General features: G+C 54.8%; 1 protein-coding gene and 1 long non-coding RNA gene across 3 annotated transcripts in view; one reads left to right on the top strand and one right to left on the bottom strand.

Annotated features, from left to right (window-relative positions):
* Positions 1-78, bottom strand: part of LOC114484870 (uncharacterized) — a 36,832-nt gene extending 36,754 nt beyond the window's left edge. The window contains exon 1 of the long non-coding RNA XR_003678239.1: positions 38-78. This is a non-coding gene — a long non-coding RNA (uncharacterized lncRNA). The remainder of the gene's footprint in view (positions 1-37) is intronic.
* A 191-nt stretch (positions 79-269) lies between these two features.
* On the top strand, positions 270-10,878 carry TXN2 (thioredoxin 2). Of its 2 annotated transcripts, XM_055082408.1 has the most exons (5): positions 270-374; positions 857-1,119; positions 2,950-3,073; positions 8,665-8,722; positions 9,825-9,911. In XM_055082408.1, exons 2-5 carry the CDS (start codon positions 857-859, stop codon positions 9,896-9,898), a joined length of 519 nt encoding a protein of 172 aa, XP_054938383.1. In that variant the 5' UTR covers positions 270-374; the 3' UTR covers positions 9,899-9,911. The 2 variants fall into 2 exon arrangements, with proteins under 2 accessions (XP_054938383.1, XP_023983198.1); XM_024127430.3 differs by lacking the exons at positions 8,665-8,722; positions 9,825-9,911 and adding an exon at positions 9,976-10,878.
* The last annotated feature ends 9,697 nt before the right edge of the window (positions 10,879-20,575 follow it).

Below are 20,575 nucleotides of genomic sequence, written 5' to 3'. Positions count from 1 at the left end.
ACCAGCCCTCCCTCCCGCCTCTTCTCCCAACCAGTACCTCGCTGTCGCTCCCTCCTCCTTCCCCTCCTCTTCCGGACCCTCCTCTGGGACCCGCCTGCCTCTTCCGGTCCCTCCCCCTGAGGACCCGCCCCTCTTGCCGGTCCCTCCCCTAAGGGCCCGCCCCTCTTCCGGTCTCTCACTGCAACAGCCCTTCTCTTCCGATTCCTAACTGAGGCTTCGCCCCCGCCTCCCGTCACGTTGCAGAGAGGCTTGCTCCAGGTAGGCTGTTCCCGGAAGTGACGGTAAAGGCCCTCCCCTCAGGAAGTGACGACAGGAGTGCCCTTGACCGGTGGGGAGGGCCGCGCCGTGCATGCCTCCGCTCTCGCTGCAGAGAGGTAGGAGGCCCGTGGGGGTGGCTCGAGGTGGTGTCGAGGCGGCTGAGGCACTCTGCCGGCGCGCTCCTGTGCGGGCTGGCGGCCGAGCGGGCAGAGACCCTGGGCTGGGGGAACCCGCTATCCGGGAGCCGGGGTCCCTGGTTCCTGGTGGCGTCCAGTTCCCCAGTTCCTTCCACACACACGTTCCTCCTTTTTTAGTTCCCCCCTCCTACCCCGTGCCTACTTGAATTGTTGCTGTTCCTTTTTCCTGATCCTTTGACAGCCACCGCCTTTATCCTAAATTTCCCATTAAAACACTTTGAAAAAGAGTAATCGATAGAGTAAGGACTTCTCAGACCGCCGTGGGTTCCAACGTTGATTCTCATTTAATAATTGGGTTATTTTGGACATGTCACGATTTACCTGAACCTCGGAGTTTCCCATTACGTCTCTTTTAATGGTGTATTGACTGCCCGTACTCTTCCTGCCTCTTCCCCTCACAGATGGCTCAGCGGCTTCTCCTGAGGAGGTTCCTGGCCTCCGTAATCTGCAGGAAGCCCTCTCAGAATCGGTGGGCGCCCCTCGCCTCCAGGGCCCTGCAGACCCCACAGCGCAGTCCTAATAACCTGACAGTAACACCCAGCCAAGCCCGGTCAATATACACCACCAGAGTCTGTACAACGACCTTTAACATCCAGGATGGACCAGACTTTCAAGACCGAGTTGTCAACAGTGAGACACCAGTGGTTGTGGATTTCCATGCACAGTGAGTCCTGGGAGTTGGCAGAAGACGGGGGTATCACTTGTTCACGTATTTGTTTATTGAGAGCCTGCTATGTCTCAGTACTACATTTGATTCTTCTCATACGTAGACTCATTCCAAAGATTCTTGAGACCCAATCCTTTCTCTCAAAGATTAAGTATAGTTTGGCAGCAGGCAAACTAGTAAACAGTCTTCAGAACTCACTGTGATTGGTGCTGCGAAACACTTATGTTCTGTATCTCACTGCCCGAATGGCCCTGGTCATCTTCAGCTTAGACCAAAGCAGGAAAACTATGACTCCAGCGTCATCTGACTTTTGGTGTATACCAGTTCCTGGCCCGTTAGAGAGCTGATTTTATTTTAACTTCTTGCCACCTGACCTGGGAAGGGCTGGCAAAAAGTTATCAGTGCCACCGCAGTGGTGCCCAGGTATGCAGGGGATGGGCAGGAGTTTCTTTCCAGTGCTGTGTGAGTTTGTTTTAGGGATATTTAAATGTCTGTGGCCTTCTGATGGTTGGCCTGGCCTTCTTCATTTCCGGACCTTTGAGGCCTGGCTAGACGCCTGACTCCAAAACTACTGGACAGACCCCTCAGGATGGGGCATCCTGAAAGAAGCCAGTGTAGCCTGAGTTAGAAGTTGGAAGGCCTTTTGCGCAAACCACTGACAGATTCTTTTGCTTTCTTTTCCGTTCTTTCTCTGACTCACCATGTTGCCTTGGGCAGGCCATGTGGTGTCCTTCTGCCTCACTCTCTTCACTTTGGTAGGAGATAAGGTCTTGCAGACTGGGTTTTTAGGTGTTGTGAGTTCACTGAAATCTCTGAATGCAAAGGGTTTAAAGGCTGAGAATAAAATAGGAGTCACCAGTCGGGGGTTTGTGGAAGGCAGAGCTGTCCTGCTTTCCTGGTCTGATGAGCGTACCGGAGAAGGCTTCTAAAATGGATGAAAAGTGGGGTGATGCCTTATCTTCTTCCCCAAAAAGGAAGCAGGGGGTGAGTTTGTTCATTCAGTGCCAGGCACTGTCCTTAGTGGCACATACTCAGAGATGACAGCCTAGGCTTACCACCTAGAGGGGAACACCTGTGTTAGTGCAGCGACGGCAGTTGACACAGGGCCTGGGGGATCACAGAGTAACCTGGGGCTAAAAGAAGACACTTGGAACACAACCTTGGATGCAGTCCCAGACCTTGCACAAGTCTCGTAACTTGTTTGGGCCTCAGTTTCTTAGGAAGACGTTTTCTTTTCCTTTGCAGGGTTGAGGGTTCTGTGTAGTAAAAGCTGGGAAGGTCCTGGCACAGTGGCTGGCAGTCGTAGATACTCCCTAGCTACTGGTTTCCGTTCCCTTAGTTCTGAGTCCGTGAGGTGTTTGAAGTAACTCTGCAGCTTACAAAGCATATTTATCCACATTGCCTTAGTTGATTTCTCATCATAGCTTCTAGATCCAGAGTCTCGCTTTCAAATGAGGAAACTGAGGCTTCAGAACAATCAGCTGGTTGGCAGGAGCCTGTCTTTGAACCTAAACCTTTTAACTTCAAATCCCATGTTCATCTATATGACAGTGTATTTCTTTTAGATATAGTGAAATAACCTTTCTAAGAGTCTTAGGGTGAGGCCCGTGTTTTAGAAATCCAGGACCTGTAAAAATTCCCCAGTTGCAGAGTCTCCTGGAGTTACCTGGCATGTCAGCATTACAGGTTAATATCCAAACACTGTAAGCAGAGGTGATGAGGCCAGACAGTCCCTCGGAAAGATGTGGGTCAAGGGAAGGTCCTGGGAAACCGTAGATTGATTGGCAAGCGCTTTTGTGACGGGATGCTTCTCCTTCCCCTTCCGAGGTGGTGTGGTCCCTGCAAGATCCTGGGGCCAAGGTTAGAGAAGGTGGTGGCCAAGCAGCATGGAAAGGTGGTGATGGCCAAGGTGGATATTGACGACCACACAGACCTCGCCATAGAGTATGAGGTATGTTTCGGCGGGGGATGGCCACAGGGCCACTGGTGTGGGGATGCTTGGGGCCACAGGATAGCTGGAGACGTCTTGGGGGCCACCAGGGAGTCGGTAAGGGGGTGTCTTGATTCTTTCTAGAGACCTCAGGGGTTCAGAGCACTTCAGATGTGACTCCCTGGGTCCTCTGAGCCTCCTGTCTCTCTTCACCACCTTTAGGCAGTGGGATGTGTGGCCCCAAACACCAGGTTTTTCTCGGAATCTTGGGAAATTGATGCCCTTCCTCATTCATGGATTCATCCATCCATCTGTGAGCCCTACAGCGTGCCAGGCGTACATGATTCTGGCGCAACTAAGATGAGCTCCTTGTCCCCGGGGTTGGGGTGGGGGAGTAAAGGGGATAGGGAACGTGTCACGTTAGAGGGACCCTCTGAGCAGAGCTGTGAAGGATGCACAGAGAAGAAGGCAGGGCCGAGAACACAGCAAACACAAAGACATGAGCTGTTTTGTGTGTGACTGGCCTGTGCAGTCCCTTCAAGGCCAGGGCTGTTACTTGGTGGTGAGGATGTGGCAGTGAACAGAGCTGACAGAATCCCTGCCTCTGTGGAGCCTACATGCTAGTATTTTAGATTGGGCGTCCACAAACTTGTTCTCTAAAGGACGAGGTGGTGCATGTTTGAGGCTTTGCAGGGCATTGGTCTCTGTTGGCAATACTCACCTGTCTTGTAGCACGAGAGCAGCCATAGAAAGTCTCTAAACAAATGGGCGTGGCCGTGGCCGTGTGCCGGTAAAACTTCATTTGTGAAAACAGGCAGCGGGCAGCAGGTTTCGCTTGTGGGCCGCCGTTCGCTGATCCCTGTTTTAGATAATAAGTGCTGTGGAGAAAAAGAAATCAGGAAGAGGGGTGGGAGTGCTGGGCACAGGGCTGGGGAGGGTTTCCTTTTTTAAAGGGTGGGCTAGCGAAGGCCTTGCTGAGGAGCTGACAGCTGAGCAGAGACCTGGAGGGAGTAAGGACCAAACCATGCCGCTCTTTGGAAGAGCGATCCAGTGGAGCAGACATCCTTTGCAAAGGTCCTGAGGTCAGGGTCTCACACGTTTGCTCACAGAACATCAGGGCCTGTGTGCCTGGAGCAGAGCTTGCCAGAGGAAGAGGAGCAGGAGATGCATGGGATGTCGAGCATCCTCTGGGCCTTGGAGACCACTTTGTAGTTGGAGAAAGGGGAGCGGTCCATTGGGGCTGGATGGCCACGGTGAAGGGCCGAGCAAGCAGTGAGAGGACAGGCAGCTGGGAAAGCCAACTGCCGCCAAATTGGAAGGGGCCTGGATAGCATTATTCCAGAGCCAAGGTCTCCCCTGGTGGCCTGTGGGCCACATCTGGCTCACTAGCTTGATTGGTCTGGCCCTCGAAGTGTTTTTGTTTTTTTTTTTTAATGCTGAATCAGATGCTGTTATTTAAAACTCAGAAGATTTCACGGGAATATCCAGATTTCTGGTTCTCTTGAAATATCTAGATCCGGCCAGAGTGAACCTTCATCCCTCCCTGGTAATAAGTGACTGAAAGAGGTGGCATCTCTCCTTCTCAGAGTTTGGAAGTACAGGTTCGACTCTCTCTAGATGCCCATCCTCCAGCCAGTCCCTGTGGCAGGAAAGGAATGGGGGCGGGGGTGAGAATAGGCTGGCTGCCCTCGGAGCTGGGGCTGGGGGTGGTCACTCAAAGGAAAAGCCGGCTGCCCTGACCAGAGGCAAAGGAAAAAGATGCTGGGCAGGCAGAGCCACGGATGACGACTGCAGGTGGTTGGGGGGATATTACCAAAGGAAAACTATCCATGGCACTGGGTGACCGGGGCCGCTTACAAGGGCTCGAGGGAAGGAATGAATTGTAGTTTGTTTTTGTTTTTGTTTTCAAAAGCTCTCCCACTGATTGCCCAGTCAAGGGGGTACTTGTCTGACCATTTAGGGGCCCCTGGCTTTCATTGCTTGCCCCTTCCTCCCCCAGAGACCCACGGCAGCTGTGGGAGTGAGGGTGCGGCCTTCTGGTGAGAGCTTAGGGCTGGAGCTTCTGCGCACCCCAGGCTGATGGGCAGGCTCCGGGTGTCTTAGGCTCCCTCCCTCCTGAGCTTCAGCTTCAGCCTCAGGCAGTGGAACTTAGGCCGACACATCCTGAGCACCGACCGTGTCCCAGCAACTGTAGTAGCTGTAAGGATACGAAAAAGAATAACCCAGTTCCTCCAGCTGTGGTCACACGGGTGCTGAGAATCCCCAAGACCACCCCACCTGCATTCCAGGGAGCCTGCATTCCAGGTGATGTACGGCCGGGCCCTGAAGCCCTGTGGTTAAGCCTGGGAAGTGTGTGGTGGGGGAGAGGTCCTCTTGTAGGGTCTTCTCCCTCCGTCCACTGTCCACATAGTACGGCGTCATATAGAAATTCCTCAAGGCTGCTGGGCCCACGTCCCCTGGACCCGGCCTCCTGGTTTTGCCAGGTCCCAGGCTGACGTCATTGCAGGGTTTAGGAAGCTCCAGTGGGGATTTCTTCCTGACCCCTCCCTGACCCCTTTCCTTCCTTCCTTCCTTCACACCTGTTGTTTTGAAGAGAGTCTGAGGAAGAAGTTTCAGCTAAGAGATCCATAATACCTCCTGGGACAGCTTCCTCCAAAGCCTGAAGGCCTTTTCCGAATGGTGGATGGACTTGGAGAAACTGCTTTAAGTTATAGTCAGGGAATATAATTCTTCCCAAGCTCTCCTGCCACCCCCCAAGCCCAGCACACACCCTCAGGGTGAGTCTCCCTCCTCACACAAGTTCCTTTCCCCACCTCCACACTCTACGCTTCAGTCAACTGTCCACCCTAGAAATTCACCATCTCCCAAAGGAGAGGGAAGGGAAAGTGGCCCGGGGCCTTGGGGGCCCCCACTCTGCAGCGCCTGGCTTGGCGGAGTGGAGAGCTCTCTGCTCCCCTGCCCCCTCAGGTCCTCTGCCGGGTGCTCCCCAGTCGCTGAGACCCTGCGGAGAGAGCGGATCGGGGCGGGGCCCTTCTTCTGGGGCGCCTGCTGCTCGCCTCGCACTTGGGGTTGCACCCTTTTATTCCTCATCTCGCAGAGAAGGCCCTTTAAACAGCATTATGAAAACAGCCAGATAGCAATAATCTTAGCATGGAGACAAACCACTGTCAATACTTGGGGTACCTCGTTTGAATTTTTTATTTGAATTTTTAATGGTCCATATAACCTCATAGACAGTTCATTGAATAGTATTTCAGTATTATTGAAATAATGCATAGCTGGAATGCACAGTACTTCAGTCCTTACCATATTCCCTTATTTTGAAAGTTTTCTAAATGAGCACTTTCAAACATGAGCATGACCTGGGACATTGTTAAAAAGCAGATTATGATACAGTGGGTCCGAGAAGGGTCCCAGATTCTGCATTTCTAACAAGCTTCCAGGTGATGCTACTGCTGGGAGTCCAGGAGCAGACATCGAGCAGCAAAAGCCCTGAAGCTCTGGGCTGGCCTTCTAGGGGAGGCGCCGTCAGCGAGTGGGTTTGGACACATGGCTAATGACACGCATCCACCGTTACCGCCTCATACAGAAGAGTTTCACCATCCTAAAAATCCTCTCTGATTGACCTTTTCCTCCCTTCTCCGCCTGAACTCCTGGCAACCACTGATCTTTTTACTCTCAGTAGTTTTGTCTTCTCCGGGATGTCATATAGTTGGATTCGGTTCTTTCAGTAATAGTTTTTCCAAGAACCCTCCTGTATCCAAAAGCTTCCACGAAGCATTTGGCCTTTCTCATTTGAAGCATGAAATCCTTTTAATGCTTCCCCACACATCCTTCCCTGCCCTGCTGGGACTCAATGTTTATCTCCAATCCCTTGCTCTTGGGCCAAGGTATAGCGTAGTTTGATGTCACGACAGCAGAGTCACACAGGTCTTGTTTCAAATTCCAGCCCTATCGCTTAGTCACCCAGCCTTTGAGCCTCAGTCTTCTCATCTGTAAAAGGAGCCCACCTCGAGGCAGGAGTTGATGAGCCAGCACGCACAAATGGTCCGGGTTGTCCCTGACACCTAAAAAGCGCCAGTATGTGGCTGCCGGGGTGACAGTGACCTTTTCCTTTGTGTTCTGCGATTGGCTGAGGAGGAGGTCACCAGTCTCCTGTGACAGCTAGCACTGTGCCTGTCCGCCGGTCCCTTGGGAGGTCCTTCGCATTTCACAAATGGAGGAAATAGGGGTGAGACGGAAGAAGACCAGGCAGGGACACCAAGCTCAGTGGCGGCGTGGGCTGGGGGGCTTCAGGTTGGTGGGAAGACACACGCGCACACACACCCCCCACCCCTCCTGAGTTCCCGGGGCCTTTAGCCACCTCCAGGTGGCTTCACGAGCAGGAGCTCAGCGCATCTTGGCACGTCTTTTCATCTCTTCTCCGGCCTCTTGGTTCCCTCGGTGTCACCAGAATTGAGAGGGGAGCTGAATTCTCGCTCCACCGTGATCCCCTTACACTTACATCGCCTTTCCAGAAGAATGTGCCAGGGACCTAGGCACTTCCATTTAAGGCAGTCTTTACAAGCACCAGCCCCTCCAGATTGTGAGCCGAACTCAGGGCCAGCAAAGCCACATCCGCCTTCTTGGGGGTAAGGGAAGTCCAGTCACAGCCCAGGTATCCCTGAAGTATCCTAGAAGATCCAGCTTCTGGCAAGCCCATGACTCTGTGTGTGTGTGGTGGCGGGGGGTGGTCTGTCTGTCTGTCTGTCTGTGTCTGTGTGTCTAGGCTCAAACCTCAAAGAACTCCCTTGATCAGTAATGACTAGATTTTGGTTGTCATGAAAATACAGTTGCAGCGTGTCTGCTGTACACCCAACTACAGCATGGTCTGTGCGTGTGTAAGCACATGTGTGAGTTTACACAAATGCGATTATAAAGGGAATCATCTAGAATTCTGGAGAAAAACTGAGTCTACTCCAAGCCACCTCAGTGAGCACAGCGTCCTGCTTAGAGGGAGGATGGTAAAAACAATTAGACCACTGCTCAGACATTGAGATACAGTTTTACCTCAGTTACAGAAGCACGGGACAGCATGGGATCCAGCATGGGCGAAGTGGAGCAGTTAGTGCCTGAGCCTTGGGTCTCAGTTCAGAGCTGCCGGATGTGAGGCCGCTGCCTCCACAGACCAGTAGAGGGCGCAAGAGACGGCATGTGCGGGCCCGGGGGCGCCTCCAGGGACTGCATCCTGGAAGGAACCTTTCTGGGGCAGCCATGTGCTCAGCCGTGCACTTCATGCTATCACACGTGCCAGGGGCGAGAAGGACGGAGCCAGTGGTGGTGCCATGAGCAGGGGCACACGTGGTGGTCAGCCCACCACCAGATGGGTCTGCCTGCACATTGCCTCTGGGAGGTATGTCAGCTGCCGCCAACAGCAGCCCCAGGACAGCCCTTGAGGGGACCTGAAGGCACTAACAGGGACAGGGACTCTTGTCATCTTACCTGCCGTGTTTGTCCCCAAAGCCCATTAGAGGAGAGGTGCACGGCCTGCCACATACTGAGATTGGGCCCGTCAGGCCCGCGCTTCTGTTTTGTAACTGACATATGCACAGTTGGAACGTTCCAAATCCTAGGTCTGGCTTCCCAGGGTGACTCATGGGCAGGACAGCACTCAGGACACGAGAAGAACTGGTACGTTTGTAGAAATCGCTGTTGTTACTTTGTAGTTAACTTGTATGTAAGAAAAGTCTGTGTTTATTTTGTTCTGTTTATATGGTTTTTTCAAATGCCGACGATGCCAGGTGGGGAGCCCAGGCAGCAGAATGTGCGATGCCAGAGCAGGTCTTGGGCCTCACTTACGTACCATGTGATCTGTACAGGTCCCCTGGGGGAGCTTGAGAAAATGCTTCACAGGCCAAGAATGTCCAACCCCCCTAATAAATAAATATAGGCTCACCAGGCTGAGCCCCTCCTCCCACACTGCCCAGTGTGAGTCAGTGAATTTCTGGACCCTGTTAACCATCGTGGCGTGGAGCTGAAAGAGGTTTTGCGGGGCCCTGAGTTTTCCTTTTGTGATGTGCCCGCTGTGTGCCGGGCACCATGCCAAGTGCAGGGCGCTGTGCTGAGACTTTGCAGAAATTATCCCCTTCGGCCCCCATGCCTGCTAATATAAGCCCTGGTAGTATCTCCATTTGCTGATGAGAACACTGACACTTAGAGTGATGAAATGGCTCGCCCAGAATGGCCTGAGATTGGCTCAGCCGGCCCCAGAGCCTGAGCTCCTGACCACTCAGCTTTATATCCAAATCTTTAATCCCTGTCCTAGACCTGCACCATAGAAACTCATCCCCGTTTCACAGAATAGGGCACCAAGGCTCTGAAGGTGGCGTGACCCGGCCAAGGCGCCCAGCTAATGAGTGGCAAGGCCAGGATTCAGATTCTCCTGGTCCCCCTGTGCCAGGCCGCCCCTCAGCTCCTCCCTGCCCCCAGCCCTGGCCTGCAGCTGCACGGGTTATTTTAATCTCCCGTCATTCCAGCCAAACCACTGGGACAGTGAGCCAGGCACACAGCTGGGGGAGGAAGGATGCTGCTGGGAGCCCATGGTGGAAACATTTCTCCAGGGCTGGACCTGCAGGCCCTGCCGCACCCCTGCGCAAAGGGAAGGGGGCCCACCCGTGGCTTTGGGCAGTCACTGCCCTGCCTAAGCCACCAGCCCTCTCGCCAAAGCTTGGGAAAAACGGTCAAGGAGAGCCCACCTCTTAGCGGCTTGGCCTCCTTTGTCCCCTCCGCCTAGGTGTCAGCTGTGCCCACCGTGCTGGCCATCAAGAATGGAGACGTGGTGGACAAGTTTGTGGGCATCAAGGATGAGGACCAGCTGGAGTGGAAAGGTGGTGATGGCCAAGCCGGATATTGATGACCACACAGACCTCGCCGTAGAGTATGAGGTGTCAGCTGTGCCCACCGTGCCGGACATCAAGAATGGGGATGTGGTGGACAAGTTTGTGGGCATCAAGGATGAGGACCAGCTGGAGGCCTTCCTGAAGAAGCTGATTGGCTGACAAGCAGGGAAGCGTCCTGACTGCCCCTGCCCACCTGGGCCCCGTGCTCCTGTGGGGACCCCGATAGAACTCACAGCCCTTCTGTGCCGGCCCTTCCCGCCTCCTCCCTCTGTCTGGCCCCTGTGGGCCCGTGCTTTGGAGACCAGGCATCCAAACACAGGAGCCTCAAGTGCTCCCAACCCGGCTGACCGCCAGGGTGGCTGCCCAAGGAGCAGTGCCACCGCCGAGCTGGGACAGACGTCTCCCCGCCCTCTCTCTGTCTGCTCCCTCTAGGGCTTGTCACCATGCTTCCAGGATGCTGGGACAGAGTCCCGGGGCCAGCCTGCAGTAGTAGCTTGGTCTCCCTGCTCTCTTCTGATCTGAACCCCGGTGCCTGGCTCATTTGCCTCCTGCATTTTTCTTTCCTGCTGCTGTTTTGTAAAAAGAAGAAGGAAAAAAGAAACCCAAACGAGTGAGAGTAATATACGTAATTCCCTCATTTTTTGTAGGTCTGTAATAAAGAACTTTATGTGATCCCCTCTACCTCCCGCTGTGAAGAACAGACCCTGGGCCCTGCACCAGCTTACCGTGTCCACCCCCCACCCCCCACCCCCCAAAGAGCCACCTTCCTCTTTCCTCCCAGGCGCCGGGGCAGCGGACGTGTGTTGGGCTGGGGGCATCCTGCAAACCCTTGCCTCTGAAAGACTCGAGACACTACCCTCCTTTACCATTAGCTGGCCCTTCGGTTCTCCGAGCAGGAGGCTTCACTGAAAGAACTGGACCAATAAAACTAGGGTTTGCACTGTCGACAGCTTCCATTCTGTCTGGACCCTGGGAGCACCGTGGCCCCTTCCCAGGTTCTGCCCCTGTTTTCTCCTCTGACTCCCACCACCCTCTTGCCCTTGACCAGCCCCTCCTGTGACTAACACCGCTTTCAGTGGTGGCCACCGTTCTGAGGACGCCTTTACACACAAGTAAGGCAGAGGGGTGTGTGTTGTCCCCATTATGCAGATGAGGACACAGAGGCTGTCAGGGTGCAGAGCCCAGGTTTCTACCCAGAGCTGGTTGCCTCTGCAGCCTGAGCTCTTAAAACTGATCCTCGGGGGGCCTCTTCTGCTGACGGGCCCACACTCCTGCAGAAGCCTGGCCTGCCCCTCTCCCCACCCCAGCCCACTGGGAGGTGGGCTGTCCTTCCTGTGTGTGTGCACACAGGAACTCCGAGGCCTCAGGGCCAGGCTCTCTGCCCCTTCTTGTTCCCAGCCCCCGCCGTGGCCCGTGGAGGAGGGTGCCAGGCACACCAGGCTTGCCAGCTGGGAAAGCCCACCCCTCTTCTTCCTCATGTGGCCAAGCTGCCCTTTGGCTCACTTGCCCAGCTGAGATGCCCGCTCGCTGGGTGCCAGGTGGCAGGGGTATCCTGGCACCCTTCCCTTTGGCCCTGGGGTGCTGTGTGCGCTCTTCTCGGTGTCCTTGGTGTTCCTATTGGAACTGCCTGTGTTACTGCAGGGTCTTTGAGGGGTCGGCCCCAGGACTGCCTTGGGAAGGCTGCTGTGGCTGGCGCCAGAGGGCGGAGTTGGCTCAGAAGCAGGGCCTGTGGCCTCTGGAGGGCCGCAGGCCTGGGATCTGTCACAGGCATGTGAAAACCAGCAACTGGCATTCATGGGGAAAGGCCAAGAGCTATGTGTAAGATGAATAAGAACAGCCAGTGCTCAGAGGGCACTTCCTGGGTGCCAGGCCCTGTTCTAAGCACCGCCGCCCCCCCCCAGCAGCCCCACAAGGCAAGCACTGATCATCGCTCCCGTTCACGCACGAGACCCACTCAGGGAGGGTGGGGAAGGGAGGGTGGGGACGTTGTCCAAGACACGAAGTCCACAGGCACCTGGGCTGACCCTGCTCCTGCACCTCCCCCATCACCTTGCAGAAGGTAGTGGGTGATCCTAATCTCACCACTGGCTGACAAGGCAGGCAGCGTCATCTCACGTTATAGAAGAGGCACTGATGCAGAGCTGAGTAACTCAAAGACGCCCAGCAAGTAACGGTTGGGGCGAGAATTCAGAGCCGGGCAGCCTGACTCCCGAGCCCCGGGCCGTTCCCGCTGTCGTCCTCTACCACTCCTTTAAGAGGTGCCCACTGCCAAGCACTTTGCATATGCGCTGCCTCATTTAGTTCCTCTCTTGCGAGGCAAGAATTATTAACATGTTACAAGTGAAGGCACCGGTTCCAGGAAATTGACTTGCCCAAGGTCACGTCTGAAAAGTGCCATGCCGGATTTGAACCCAGGTTGGGGTCTGGCCCCTGCACCCGCCCTGGGCAGGTATGGAGAAGGGCTGGCAAAGGCCTCTGAGCTGCCTGGAGCGCCCTCTCCTTAAAAGGTGTGCTGCGGGGCGAGGTGAGCTGGTGCTGCCACCTCAGCTGGCTTCTCCGCCTGTGAGGCTGGACGCGGCATGAGTCGCTGGCTGTGAGCGCAGGATCCTCAGGTGATCCCGTCTGACTAATTCCACGGCGCTGATCTCACCAGGACACCGCTGGCTCTGCATCGTCGGCCCCACCGTTGCCCTCTGGGTGCCTCGGGCTCCTGGGCCTGTGGAAGAGGGGTTGGCAGTGCAGCTGTGGGGCCTGGCAGCTCTGCTGGGGTCAGGGGGACGCCCCCCGCCCCTCTGAAGCACAGATACGTGCAAAGCCCAGCAAAGGGGGCACAGCCACAGGCTCCCCCTCAGCCCCGAGACGTCCTGGGGTGTGGCTTCTGTACACTTATTCTCGTAATACCAAGTTTATCCAGTTGATCCGGAGGCGGGGGACAGAGGTGGAAGCTTCAGTTTGTAGAGTTTATGTTCTCTCCTGTGACCCCTACAACTCCCCTGCCAGGCAGTTCTCCCCATTACACAGATGAGGAAACAGTGCTGAGTGACCTTAGCGGAATGGCCGAGACCCTGTTCCAGATGGGAATGCTCACTACCAAAGAGCCTTAGCAGGTCTTAGAGACATTTGGATGGAAGAATGGTGGTCACACTGCGGGTTCCTTCTATGCCGATGAACATGGGAGGGAAACTGACCACAGCCTCAAGAAGCTCACGCTCTAAGACAACAGAGCAAAGGGCAGCGGGTCACCCTAAATGAATGTCAGAGCGCGAGGGGGCCTGGGGTATCCTCTAGACTCTCAGAAGGGCACGGAGAGGTGGAGGCTTGCCCAGGTCACAGCATGTTTGTGATGGGGACCTGAAGCCGAGTGCCGTGACTTCAGCCAACCCTAAAATGAAAATGAGCCACGGCCTTTTCTTCCCTGGGCTCCAGGAGCAGGAGCGAGGAGGGCAGCCGTGTCTCTGAGAAGGGCAGTCTCCGGGGTCAGGACCTGAGTTCACGGGGATGTTATTGGGGCTGCGCCAGTGCCCTTCCCAGCACGCCCTGCCTGGGGCTCGGGGCTCGGGGCCAGCTCAGCCCCTACCCAAGCCGTCTGGCGAAGGCTTCTCCGGAAAGTGAAGGTAGTTTGGCCAGGCTGCCGGAAACCCCTAATGTTCAGTCCCTGGGCTGGGAGGGTCCAGAGGACAATGTCGGCGGAGGGCAGGATGCTGCGGACAAGCCAGGCTTCCAGGCATGCTGCCGCAGTTCCTCTCCGCTGCCTGGAACACCGGCTGCAGGCGTGACCCTGAACCCCAGTCTCCAGGCTGGCTTCCACGTCTCTGCCGGAAATCTGGGAGCCTCCCCTCTTCAGCCACCTCCTGACAGCCTTTTGGAAGCTGGGGGCCACCATCAGCCAGTCCACGGTGGTGTAAGTAGGGCCGGGAGAATCATATCTGGGTTCAGACCCTGCACTTGCCCCCCACCAGTGGTGGGCATCACCATTCTGAGGCTCAGTTGTCACATCAGCAAAATGGGGATGATGGTGGCTAGCGCTCGCTGAGTGTGTGTCACCTGTGCCATCTCACCGAGCCCTCACAACCACCCAGGGAGGTAGGGACTATCATTATCACCGTTTTACAGATGAGGAAACTGAGGCCCAGAGAGCTTAAGTAACTCGGCATGAACGGGTGTCAGAGCTCAGATCTGAACTCAGATGTGTCTGATTCCAAAGTCTCTGTGTTCTTACCCATTAGCTATACCGTGTTGTCTTTGGGGCAAAGTTTTCCACCATTTTGAGCCTCGATTGCACCATCTGCAGAGTGGGGCTAATAATAATCACCACGGAATGAGGTCATCCTGAGGATTAAACATGCTGGTGTACCCAGCAGGCTCTTGAGAAATGTCCTTTGCTTTGCTTTTCCCCTCCCCCCCAGCTTCCCCCAACTCTAAGCTACATCTTAAACAGGAAACACCAGATTTCCCGAGATAAGAACCCCAGTACCTCACAATGGGAGGGGCCGGTCGGTCGTGGTGCCAGGCCGTGGGTCTTGTATTTATTTGGCTCTGTGTCCTGGCTCTGACCCCCACCTCCACCCCCTCCTGCTCTAGAGCTCGCTCAGTGGTGCCTGTGGCTCCGACAGCCTGGGGAGCTAGGTGGTGACCTCACCCTCGGAGAATGCCCACTGGAATTCACCCTGAGTCTGGTCCCCTGTTCTCCATGCCTCCCGGCCACGTCTGACTGGCCTCTCGCTCAGCCTCTGAGCCAGCTGTCCACACACAGCCACGGATGGGAGCACCTTTTGTGAGCAAGGGCGCCACTGTTACACAGCTGCTGATTGCTGGCTGAGCTGGTTCCCCACCTTTAGCTGGCATCCCGGCTGACCACAGGCAAGTAGCTGTCCGTCTGTGGTCCGCTGCCTGCCTCAGTGTCCGGCAAGCAGGCAATCCGGCATCGGTTCCTTTGTGTCCCACCCACATCTAAGCCCCCAGCACCCACCTGAGGTAGCAACTCTTGTTTCCATTTCACATATGAGGAAACATATGAGGCCCAGAGAGGCGGTGTGATGTGCCCAGGACACACCCTGGGAAAGGAGGGTGGGGCGGCCCCACCCAACCCCTCTGCCTCTCCCTTTGCCACTGTGCTGCCCCCAGGGGGGTCATAGGATCCCTGTTCTCATGCAAAGAGTGGGGACTTTGGGCGTCTCTTTCATCTGCCTCCCCCACCCAGTCCCCGGGCAGGAGGCGGAAGATTCCTTTGCTTAGGATCTACTGCTAAGGCTGGAATATTCTCTCCAGTCCCAGCATGGCAGCCCCACCCCCTAACCTCAGCCAGCTGGTGTGTGTGGATGCCTCTCTGGGCTGCCTGGTGCTAGGAGTTAGAAGTCAAAGCAGAGGAGGACGCAGCCCCCGCCCTCAAGAAGCTTACAGCAAGCACGTGGATACAACATAAAGTATAAACGCGACAGTAGAAACAAGTGACGTTTACCTTCATGAAGATAAAGCACAGAATGATTGGAAGCCCCGAAAAGGAGCAAATCTGCAGGGCTGTCAGTTAAAGCATAGAGAGGAGGTGAGGTTCAAGAAGGGTTTTGTTGGGACTTCCCTGGTGGTCCAGTGGGTAAGACTCCACGTTCCCAATGCAGGGGGCCTGGGTTCGATCCCTGGTCAGGGAACTAGATCCCGCATGCATGCCACAACTAAGAGTCCACGTGCAGCAACTAAGAGTCTGCATGCCACAACTAAAGGTCCCACATGCCACAACTAAAGATCCCGCATGCCGCAATGAAGATCCCACGTGTGGCAACTAAGACCCGGAGCAGCCTAAATAAATGAATGAATAAATAAATGGTTTTGTTTAGGAGAATTGAATAGGAGTTAGCCCGAGAGGCAAGCAGTAGGAAGAGCATTCCAGGCAGAGGGAACAGCATGTGCAAAGGCACAGAGGTGGGAAAGTACATGATCTATCTGTCCAAGGAGGAAAGCTGGGGGTGCAAGGGGCTGAGTGGGGCCCCACCAAGGGGGATGGAGCCAGGCTTTGAATGGGGTCTTGGAGTCACATAGACCTGGTTCCAATCCTAGCCCTCCCGCTCACTAGCCAAGCCTCAGTTTTCTTCATCTCTGAAACGGGAGGATAGTACATAACCTCCTCAAGGTTGAGAGATTGACATGAGATAATAAATGTAATGTTAGATATAGTGCTGTTTTGTAGTAAGTATCATGTTAAAATTTTCTAGGCATGTGCATTAGTGTGCTAGGGCTGTCTAACAAAGTACCACAGACTGGGTAGATTAAACAACATAAACTTATTTCTCACAGTTGTGGAGGCGAGAAGTCCAAGATCAAGGTGTCAGCAGGGTTGTTTCTCCTGGGGCCTCTCTCCTTGGCTTGCAGATGGCTGCCTTCTCACTGTGTCCTCACAAGGTCTTTCTTCTGTGTGTTTGTGTATCCCAATTTTCTTTTCTTATAAGGCTACCAGTCATATTGGATCAGGTCATTTTAACTTAATTACCTCTGTAAAGGCTGCATTTCCAACTACAGTCATATTCTTTTTTTTTTTTTCTGTGCTAGAGAAAGTCACATCCTAAGGTCCTGGGGGTTAGGGCCTCAACAGATGAATTTGGGGAGACACAACTCAGCCCATAGCAGCCTGTTTTACATAGTTTAACAGTAGTGACTAACACACACTGTTGTAAACACTCTGTGTATTAACTCCTTCAGTGCTCATATAATCCTAGGAGGTAGATCCTATTGTGAGCTCTAGTTTATGGATGAGGAAACTGAAGCACAGAGGGCTTTAGTTACAGCCTCAGGTCACACAGCTGGGAAGGGGCAGAACCAGGATGTAAACCAGACAATCTGACTCCCGCTCTCCTCCCTTACAGCCTTCCCACCACCCGACAGCTGCGGCTCTCTGCATTCCCATGACCACCCTTTAGTGTATCCCCAACCAGGGGACGTCACTCAGCGAGGGTCACACCCTTAACCTTTCCCCCATCGTCCAATATTTAGGTAGTTTTCAGTTAATTTTTTTCATCCATTATAAGCGAGGCCAGAATGAACATGTTTGGACACAGAGCTTATTTCTTCCTTTAAATTTTATAGATGTGGGACTCCCAGGTCAAAGGAGCATTTTATGGTGGCTGAGAGCTCGGAAGGAGTGTCCCCAGGCCTGAAACCTGAGCTGGAGCCCTCCACCTGCACCTCTCACCTGCTGGTTTACTTTGGGGGAGGGGAGGCCGAGCAGCAAGAATGTCATCAGACCTGACCCACCTCCAGCCACCTTTTAGTCCCTGCCGCCTTTGCCTTAGAAAGTTCCAAGGCCTGGAACTTCCCTGCTGGTGCATTAGTTAGGAATCCGCCTGCCATTGCAGAGGACACGGGTTCAATCCCTGGTTTGGGAAGATGCCACAGGCCGTGGAGCAACTAAGCCCATGCCCACAACTACTGAGCCTGTGCTCCAGAGCCCGCGAGCCACAACTACTGAGCCTGCGAGCTACAACTACTGAAGTCCGTACGCCTAGAACCCGTGCTGCACAACAAGAAAAGCCACTGCAGTGAGAAGCCCGTGTACCGCAACAGAGTAGCCCCCGCTCGCCGCAACTAGGGAAAGCCTGCGTGCAGCAACAAAGACCCAGCACAGCCAAACATAATAAATAAATAAGTTTATTAAAAAGAAAAAGTTCCATGCCCCAAATTCTGACATTTCTGAGATGCCCCAAGTCCAAAGCAACCTTTCTCTTTTTTTGGTCACGCCGTTCAACGTGCGGGATCTCAGTTCCCTGGCCAGGGATTGAACCCGTGCCCCCTGCAATGGGAGTGTGGAGCCTTAACCATTGGACTGCCAGGGAAGTCCCCAAAGCAACCATTTTTATAAGGATCTGGTGATGGTCATGAGTCTGGGGTAGGACCTAGGAATGTGCATTTTTAACGCCCTAGTGATTCAGATGCAGAGGTTTGTGGACTAGGCTTTGAGAAAACGCAGCTGCAAAGATCACAGCCCTAAGCCCCTCCTAGTTCAGCTCTTTGAGCTGCCTTCCATGCCCACACACTTCCCATGGGGCCAGGCACAAAAGAGGACTCTCCCAAGATGAATGAGTGAAGCAACGGATGAAGCGTGTCACCTACTAGGGAGTTGTTCCATGCCAGGCCCTGTGGCTGGTCTGGTCCTCATCCTCATCCCACCGCCAGACTCTATTACAAAGGACCCTCTCTCCTCACCTAGGAGGCCTGGCTGGGCTCCAGCACCTCTGCCACTTTCCATGTGACTTTGGGCACCTCTGTGTCTTTGGGCCACCGAGTACTCCCTCTCCATGAAACAGACGTATTTGTTGCTCTCATGTTATTTCCTGTATTAATCGTTCCCATCTCACAGGGACCCTGTGATGTTGAAATAAGGGAAGCAATCTACTGAGGCTGGACCAGGAGAGGGAGAGGAAGCCAGAGAGGATGGGGGCCTTGCCTGGGGTCAACCAGCAAGAGGAGAGAATCCAGAGCTGGTTCTGGGTTCCCACTGCCAGGTTGTTTTGTTTTTTTGTTTTTTTTTTTTTTTTTTTTTTTTTTTTTGGCTGCGTTGGGTCTTCGTTGCAGTGCGTGGATTTCTCATTGCGGTGGCTTCTCTTGTTGGGAGCACGGGCTCTAGGCACACAGGCTTCAGTAGTTGTGGCACGTGGGCTCAGTAGTTGTGGCTCACGGGCTCTAGAGCGCAGGCTCTGTAGTTGTGGCGCATGGGCTTAGCTGCTCCGCGGCACGTGGGATCTTCCCGGACCAGGGCTCGAACCCGTGTCCCCTGCATTGGCAGGCGGATTCTTAACCACTGCGCCACCTGGGAAGTCCCTCACTGCCAGTTTTGAGGTTGTTCTTGACTGAGGTTGGCAGGGAGGTTGATGGGGAGAGAGTATTTCTACAGGAGGTGAGGGGAGCAGGAAATAGTCCCCCTGAGGGTGCCTTCTCCCTGCCAAGTCCCCCCAAAAGGCCTTGCCTTCCATGTCCGCATTTGCTGACCCTGCTGAGTACCACGTGGCCCGGGGGATAGGGGGCTTCACGGTGGCCACAGGTGGGAGACCAGCTGCCCAGCGGGCCTGGTGTTCGCTCAGCCTTTGGCCCTGACCACCCAGCCATAGCCAGGCCAACGTCAGGGCTGCGGGTCTCAGGCCACAAGAGTGGGCGTCTCCTCCTCAGCAAGGGGAAGGAGGGCAGGCTGTGTTGGGCCAGCCCTGGCCCTCCCTGTCCCGGCGCTGGCCCCGAGGCCTCTGGGGAACCAGCAGAGAAGCAGCTGCCCTGGACAGTGGCCCACGAGGATGAGGCCAGTGGGGTGGGAGCTGGGTCTGCTCGGGCTGGGGCAGCCTGGGAAGATGAGTCTCTTTACGCACGTGAGGCCTGGGCTGTGCCCTCACTTGCTCAAGAGGGCTTGACCTCTTCTGTCTCCTCTCTGGGGGCTGCATTTCCCAGCACTCTGCTGGCCCCAAGTCTAACCTCAGGGCGGAAAGGCCCTCAGAGACCAGCTCCCTTTCCCTGGTTAATAGAGGAAACCAGGCCCAGCGAGGGGAGGGGAGGAAGATGGGGTGGGAGCCAAAGGCCAGCTGGGGAGGGGCCAGGTCAGGAGGTTGCCCTTCAGAGACCCTTCTCCAGCTGGCCAGCCACCAGACTGATGCCACAGGTCCACACGTCCCTGTCCCCCACCAGCCTGAGAGCCCTGAGGAGCCTCCTTCTCCAGTCACAGGAGTGGCCATGATTCTGTCAAAGTGAGCTGAACTCCTAGCCCCAAGTCTGCGCCCTTCTCTTCCCCCGCACCCTGGTGTGCTGTGAGTTTGAATTTGGGAGTGAGTAAGAAATAGTAAGAGGGAGACTGATTTTTTTAGCGGCCCAGGTCCTCTGGACTGGAGGGCATTGTCTCCTCTTCAGGAAACTCACTAAAAAACTTGCAGACAATGAGAGGAGGGCGGAGGTGGGGTTCCTCACAGACTAGGGTTTGGAACTTGATCTGGAATGACCAACCATCCTGGTTTGCCTGAGACGTAAGGGGGTCCCTGGGACACAGGACTTTGAGTGCTAAAAGGGGACGAGTCTTGACTCTGCGTCTCACTGTGTAATTTCACCTCTGCATGCTTCAGAGGTTCACCTGGATAAGGGGATCAATAGCTATCCTACACCCCTCCCGGGGTGCCCTGAAGCTCCCTGGGGAGGCTGTGGAGGGAAAGTCAGAAGATGCTACATCCCAGCAGATGCGTGGTCTACTTTTTCAATGTGAGTGGTGCCCCTTCAGGTGAGGGACCGCCTCCACCCCTCCCCCCACCACCTGAAATTCACTCATTCACCCCCGAGAACAAAAAACCAGCACCTGTGCCAGGCGCAGGATATGCACGGCGGAGAAAGAAGAGCCCAGCTCTCATGGAACTCGGAGCACGGGTGTGGGTGAACACAGTCAGATGAATTTGTTCAACACACTGTCTTGAGTGTTGTACGGACATTAACTCATTGGACCCTCACAATAACATAGTGAGGTGAGCAGTAATTTATCCTCATTTTGCAGATGAAGAAGTTGAAGCTCAGAAAGATTAAGTAATCAGTAGAGAAGTCAGGGGGAGGACATTAAGAGGTACCTTTTTGAGGCCTTCCCTGGTGGCGCCGTGGTTGAGAGTCCGCCTGCCGATGCAGGGGATACGGGTTCGTGCCC

This window comes from Physeter macrocephalus, unplaced genomic scaffold (genome assembly GCF_002837175.3).
Source record: "Physeter macrocephalus isolate SW-GA unplaced genomic scaffold, ASM283717v5 random_110, whole genome shotgun sequence".
Lineage (NCBI taxonomy): Eukaryota > Metazoa > Chordata > Mammalia > Artiodactyla > Physeteridae > Physeter > Physeter macrocephalus.
This window is presented reverse-complemented; position numbering and strand designations above follow the sequence as displayed.

Bases quoted from the DNA above. Each gene is read 5' to 3' on its own strand.
- TXN2 (XM_055082408.1), top strand. From the start codon at position 857: ATGGCTCAGCGGCTTCTCCTGAGGAGGTTCCTGGCCTCCGTAATCTGC. The intron at 1,120-2,949 runs GTGAGTCCTGGG...TCCCCTTCCGAG, and splicing joins GTTGTGGATTTCCATGCACA to GTGGTGTGGTCCCTGCAAGA. The intron at 3,074-8,664 runs GTATGTTTCGGC...TCCAAATCCTAG, and splicing joins ACCTCGCCATAGAGTATGAG to GTCTGGCTTCCCAGGGTGAC.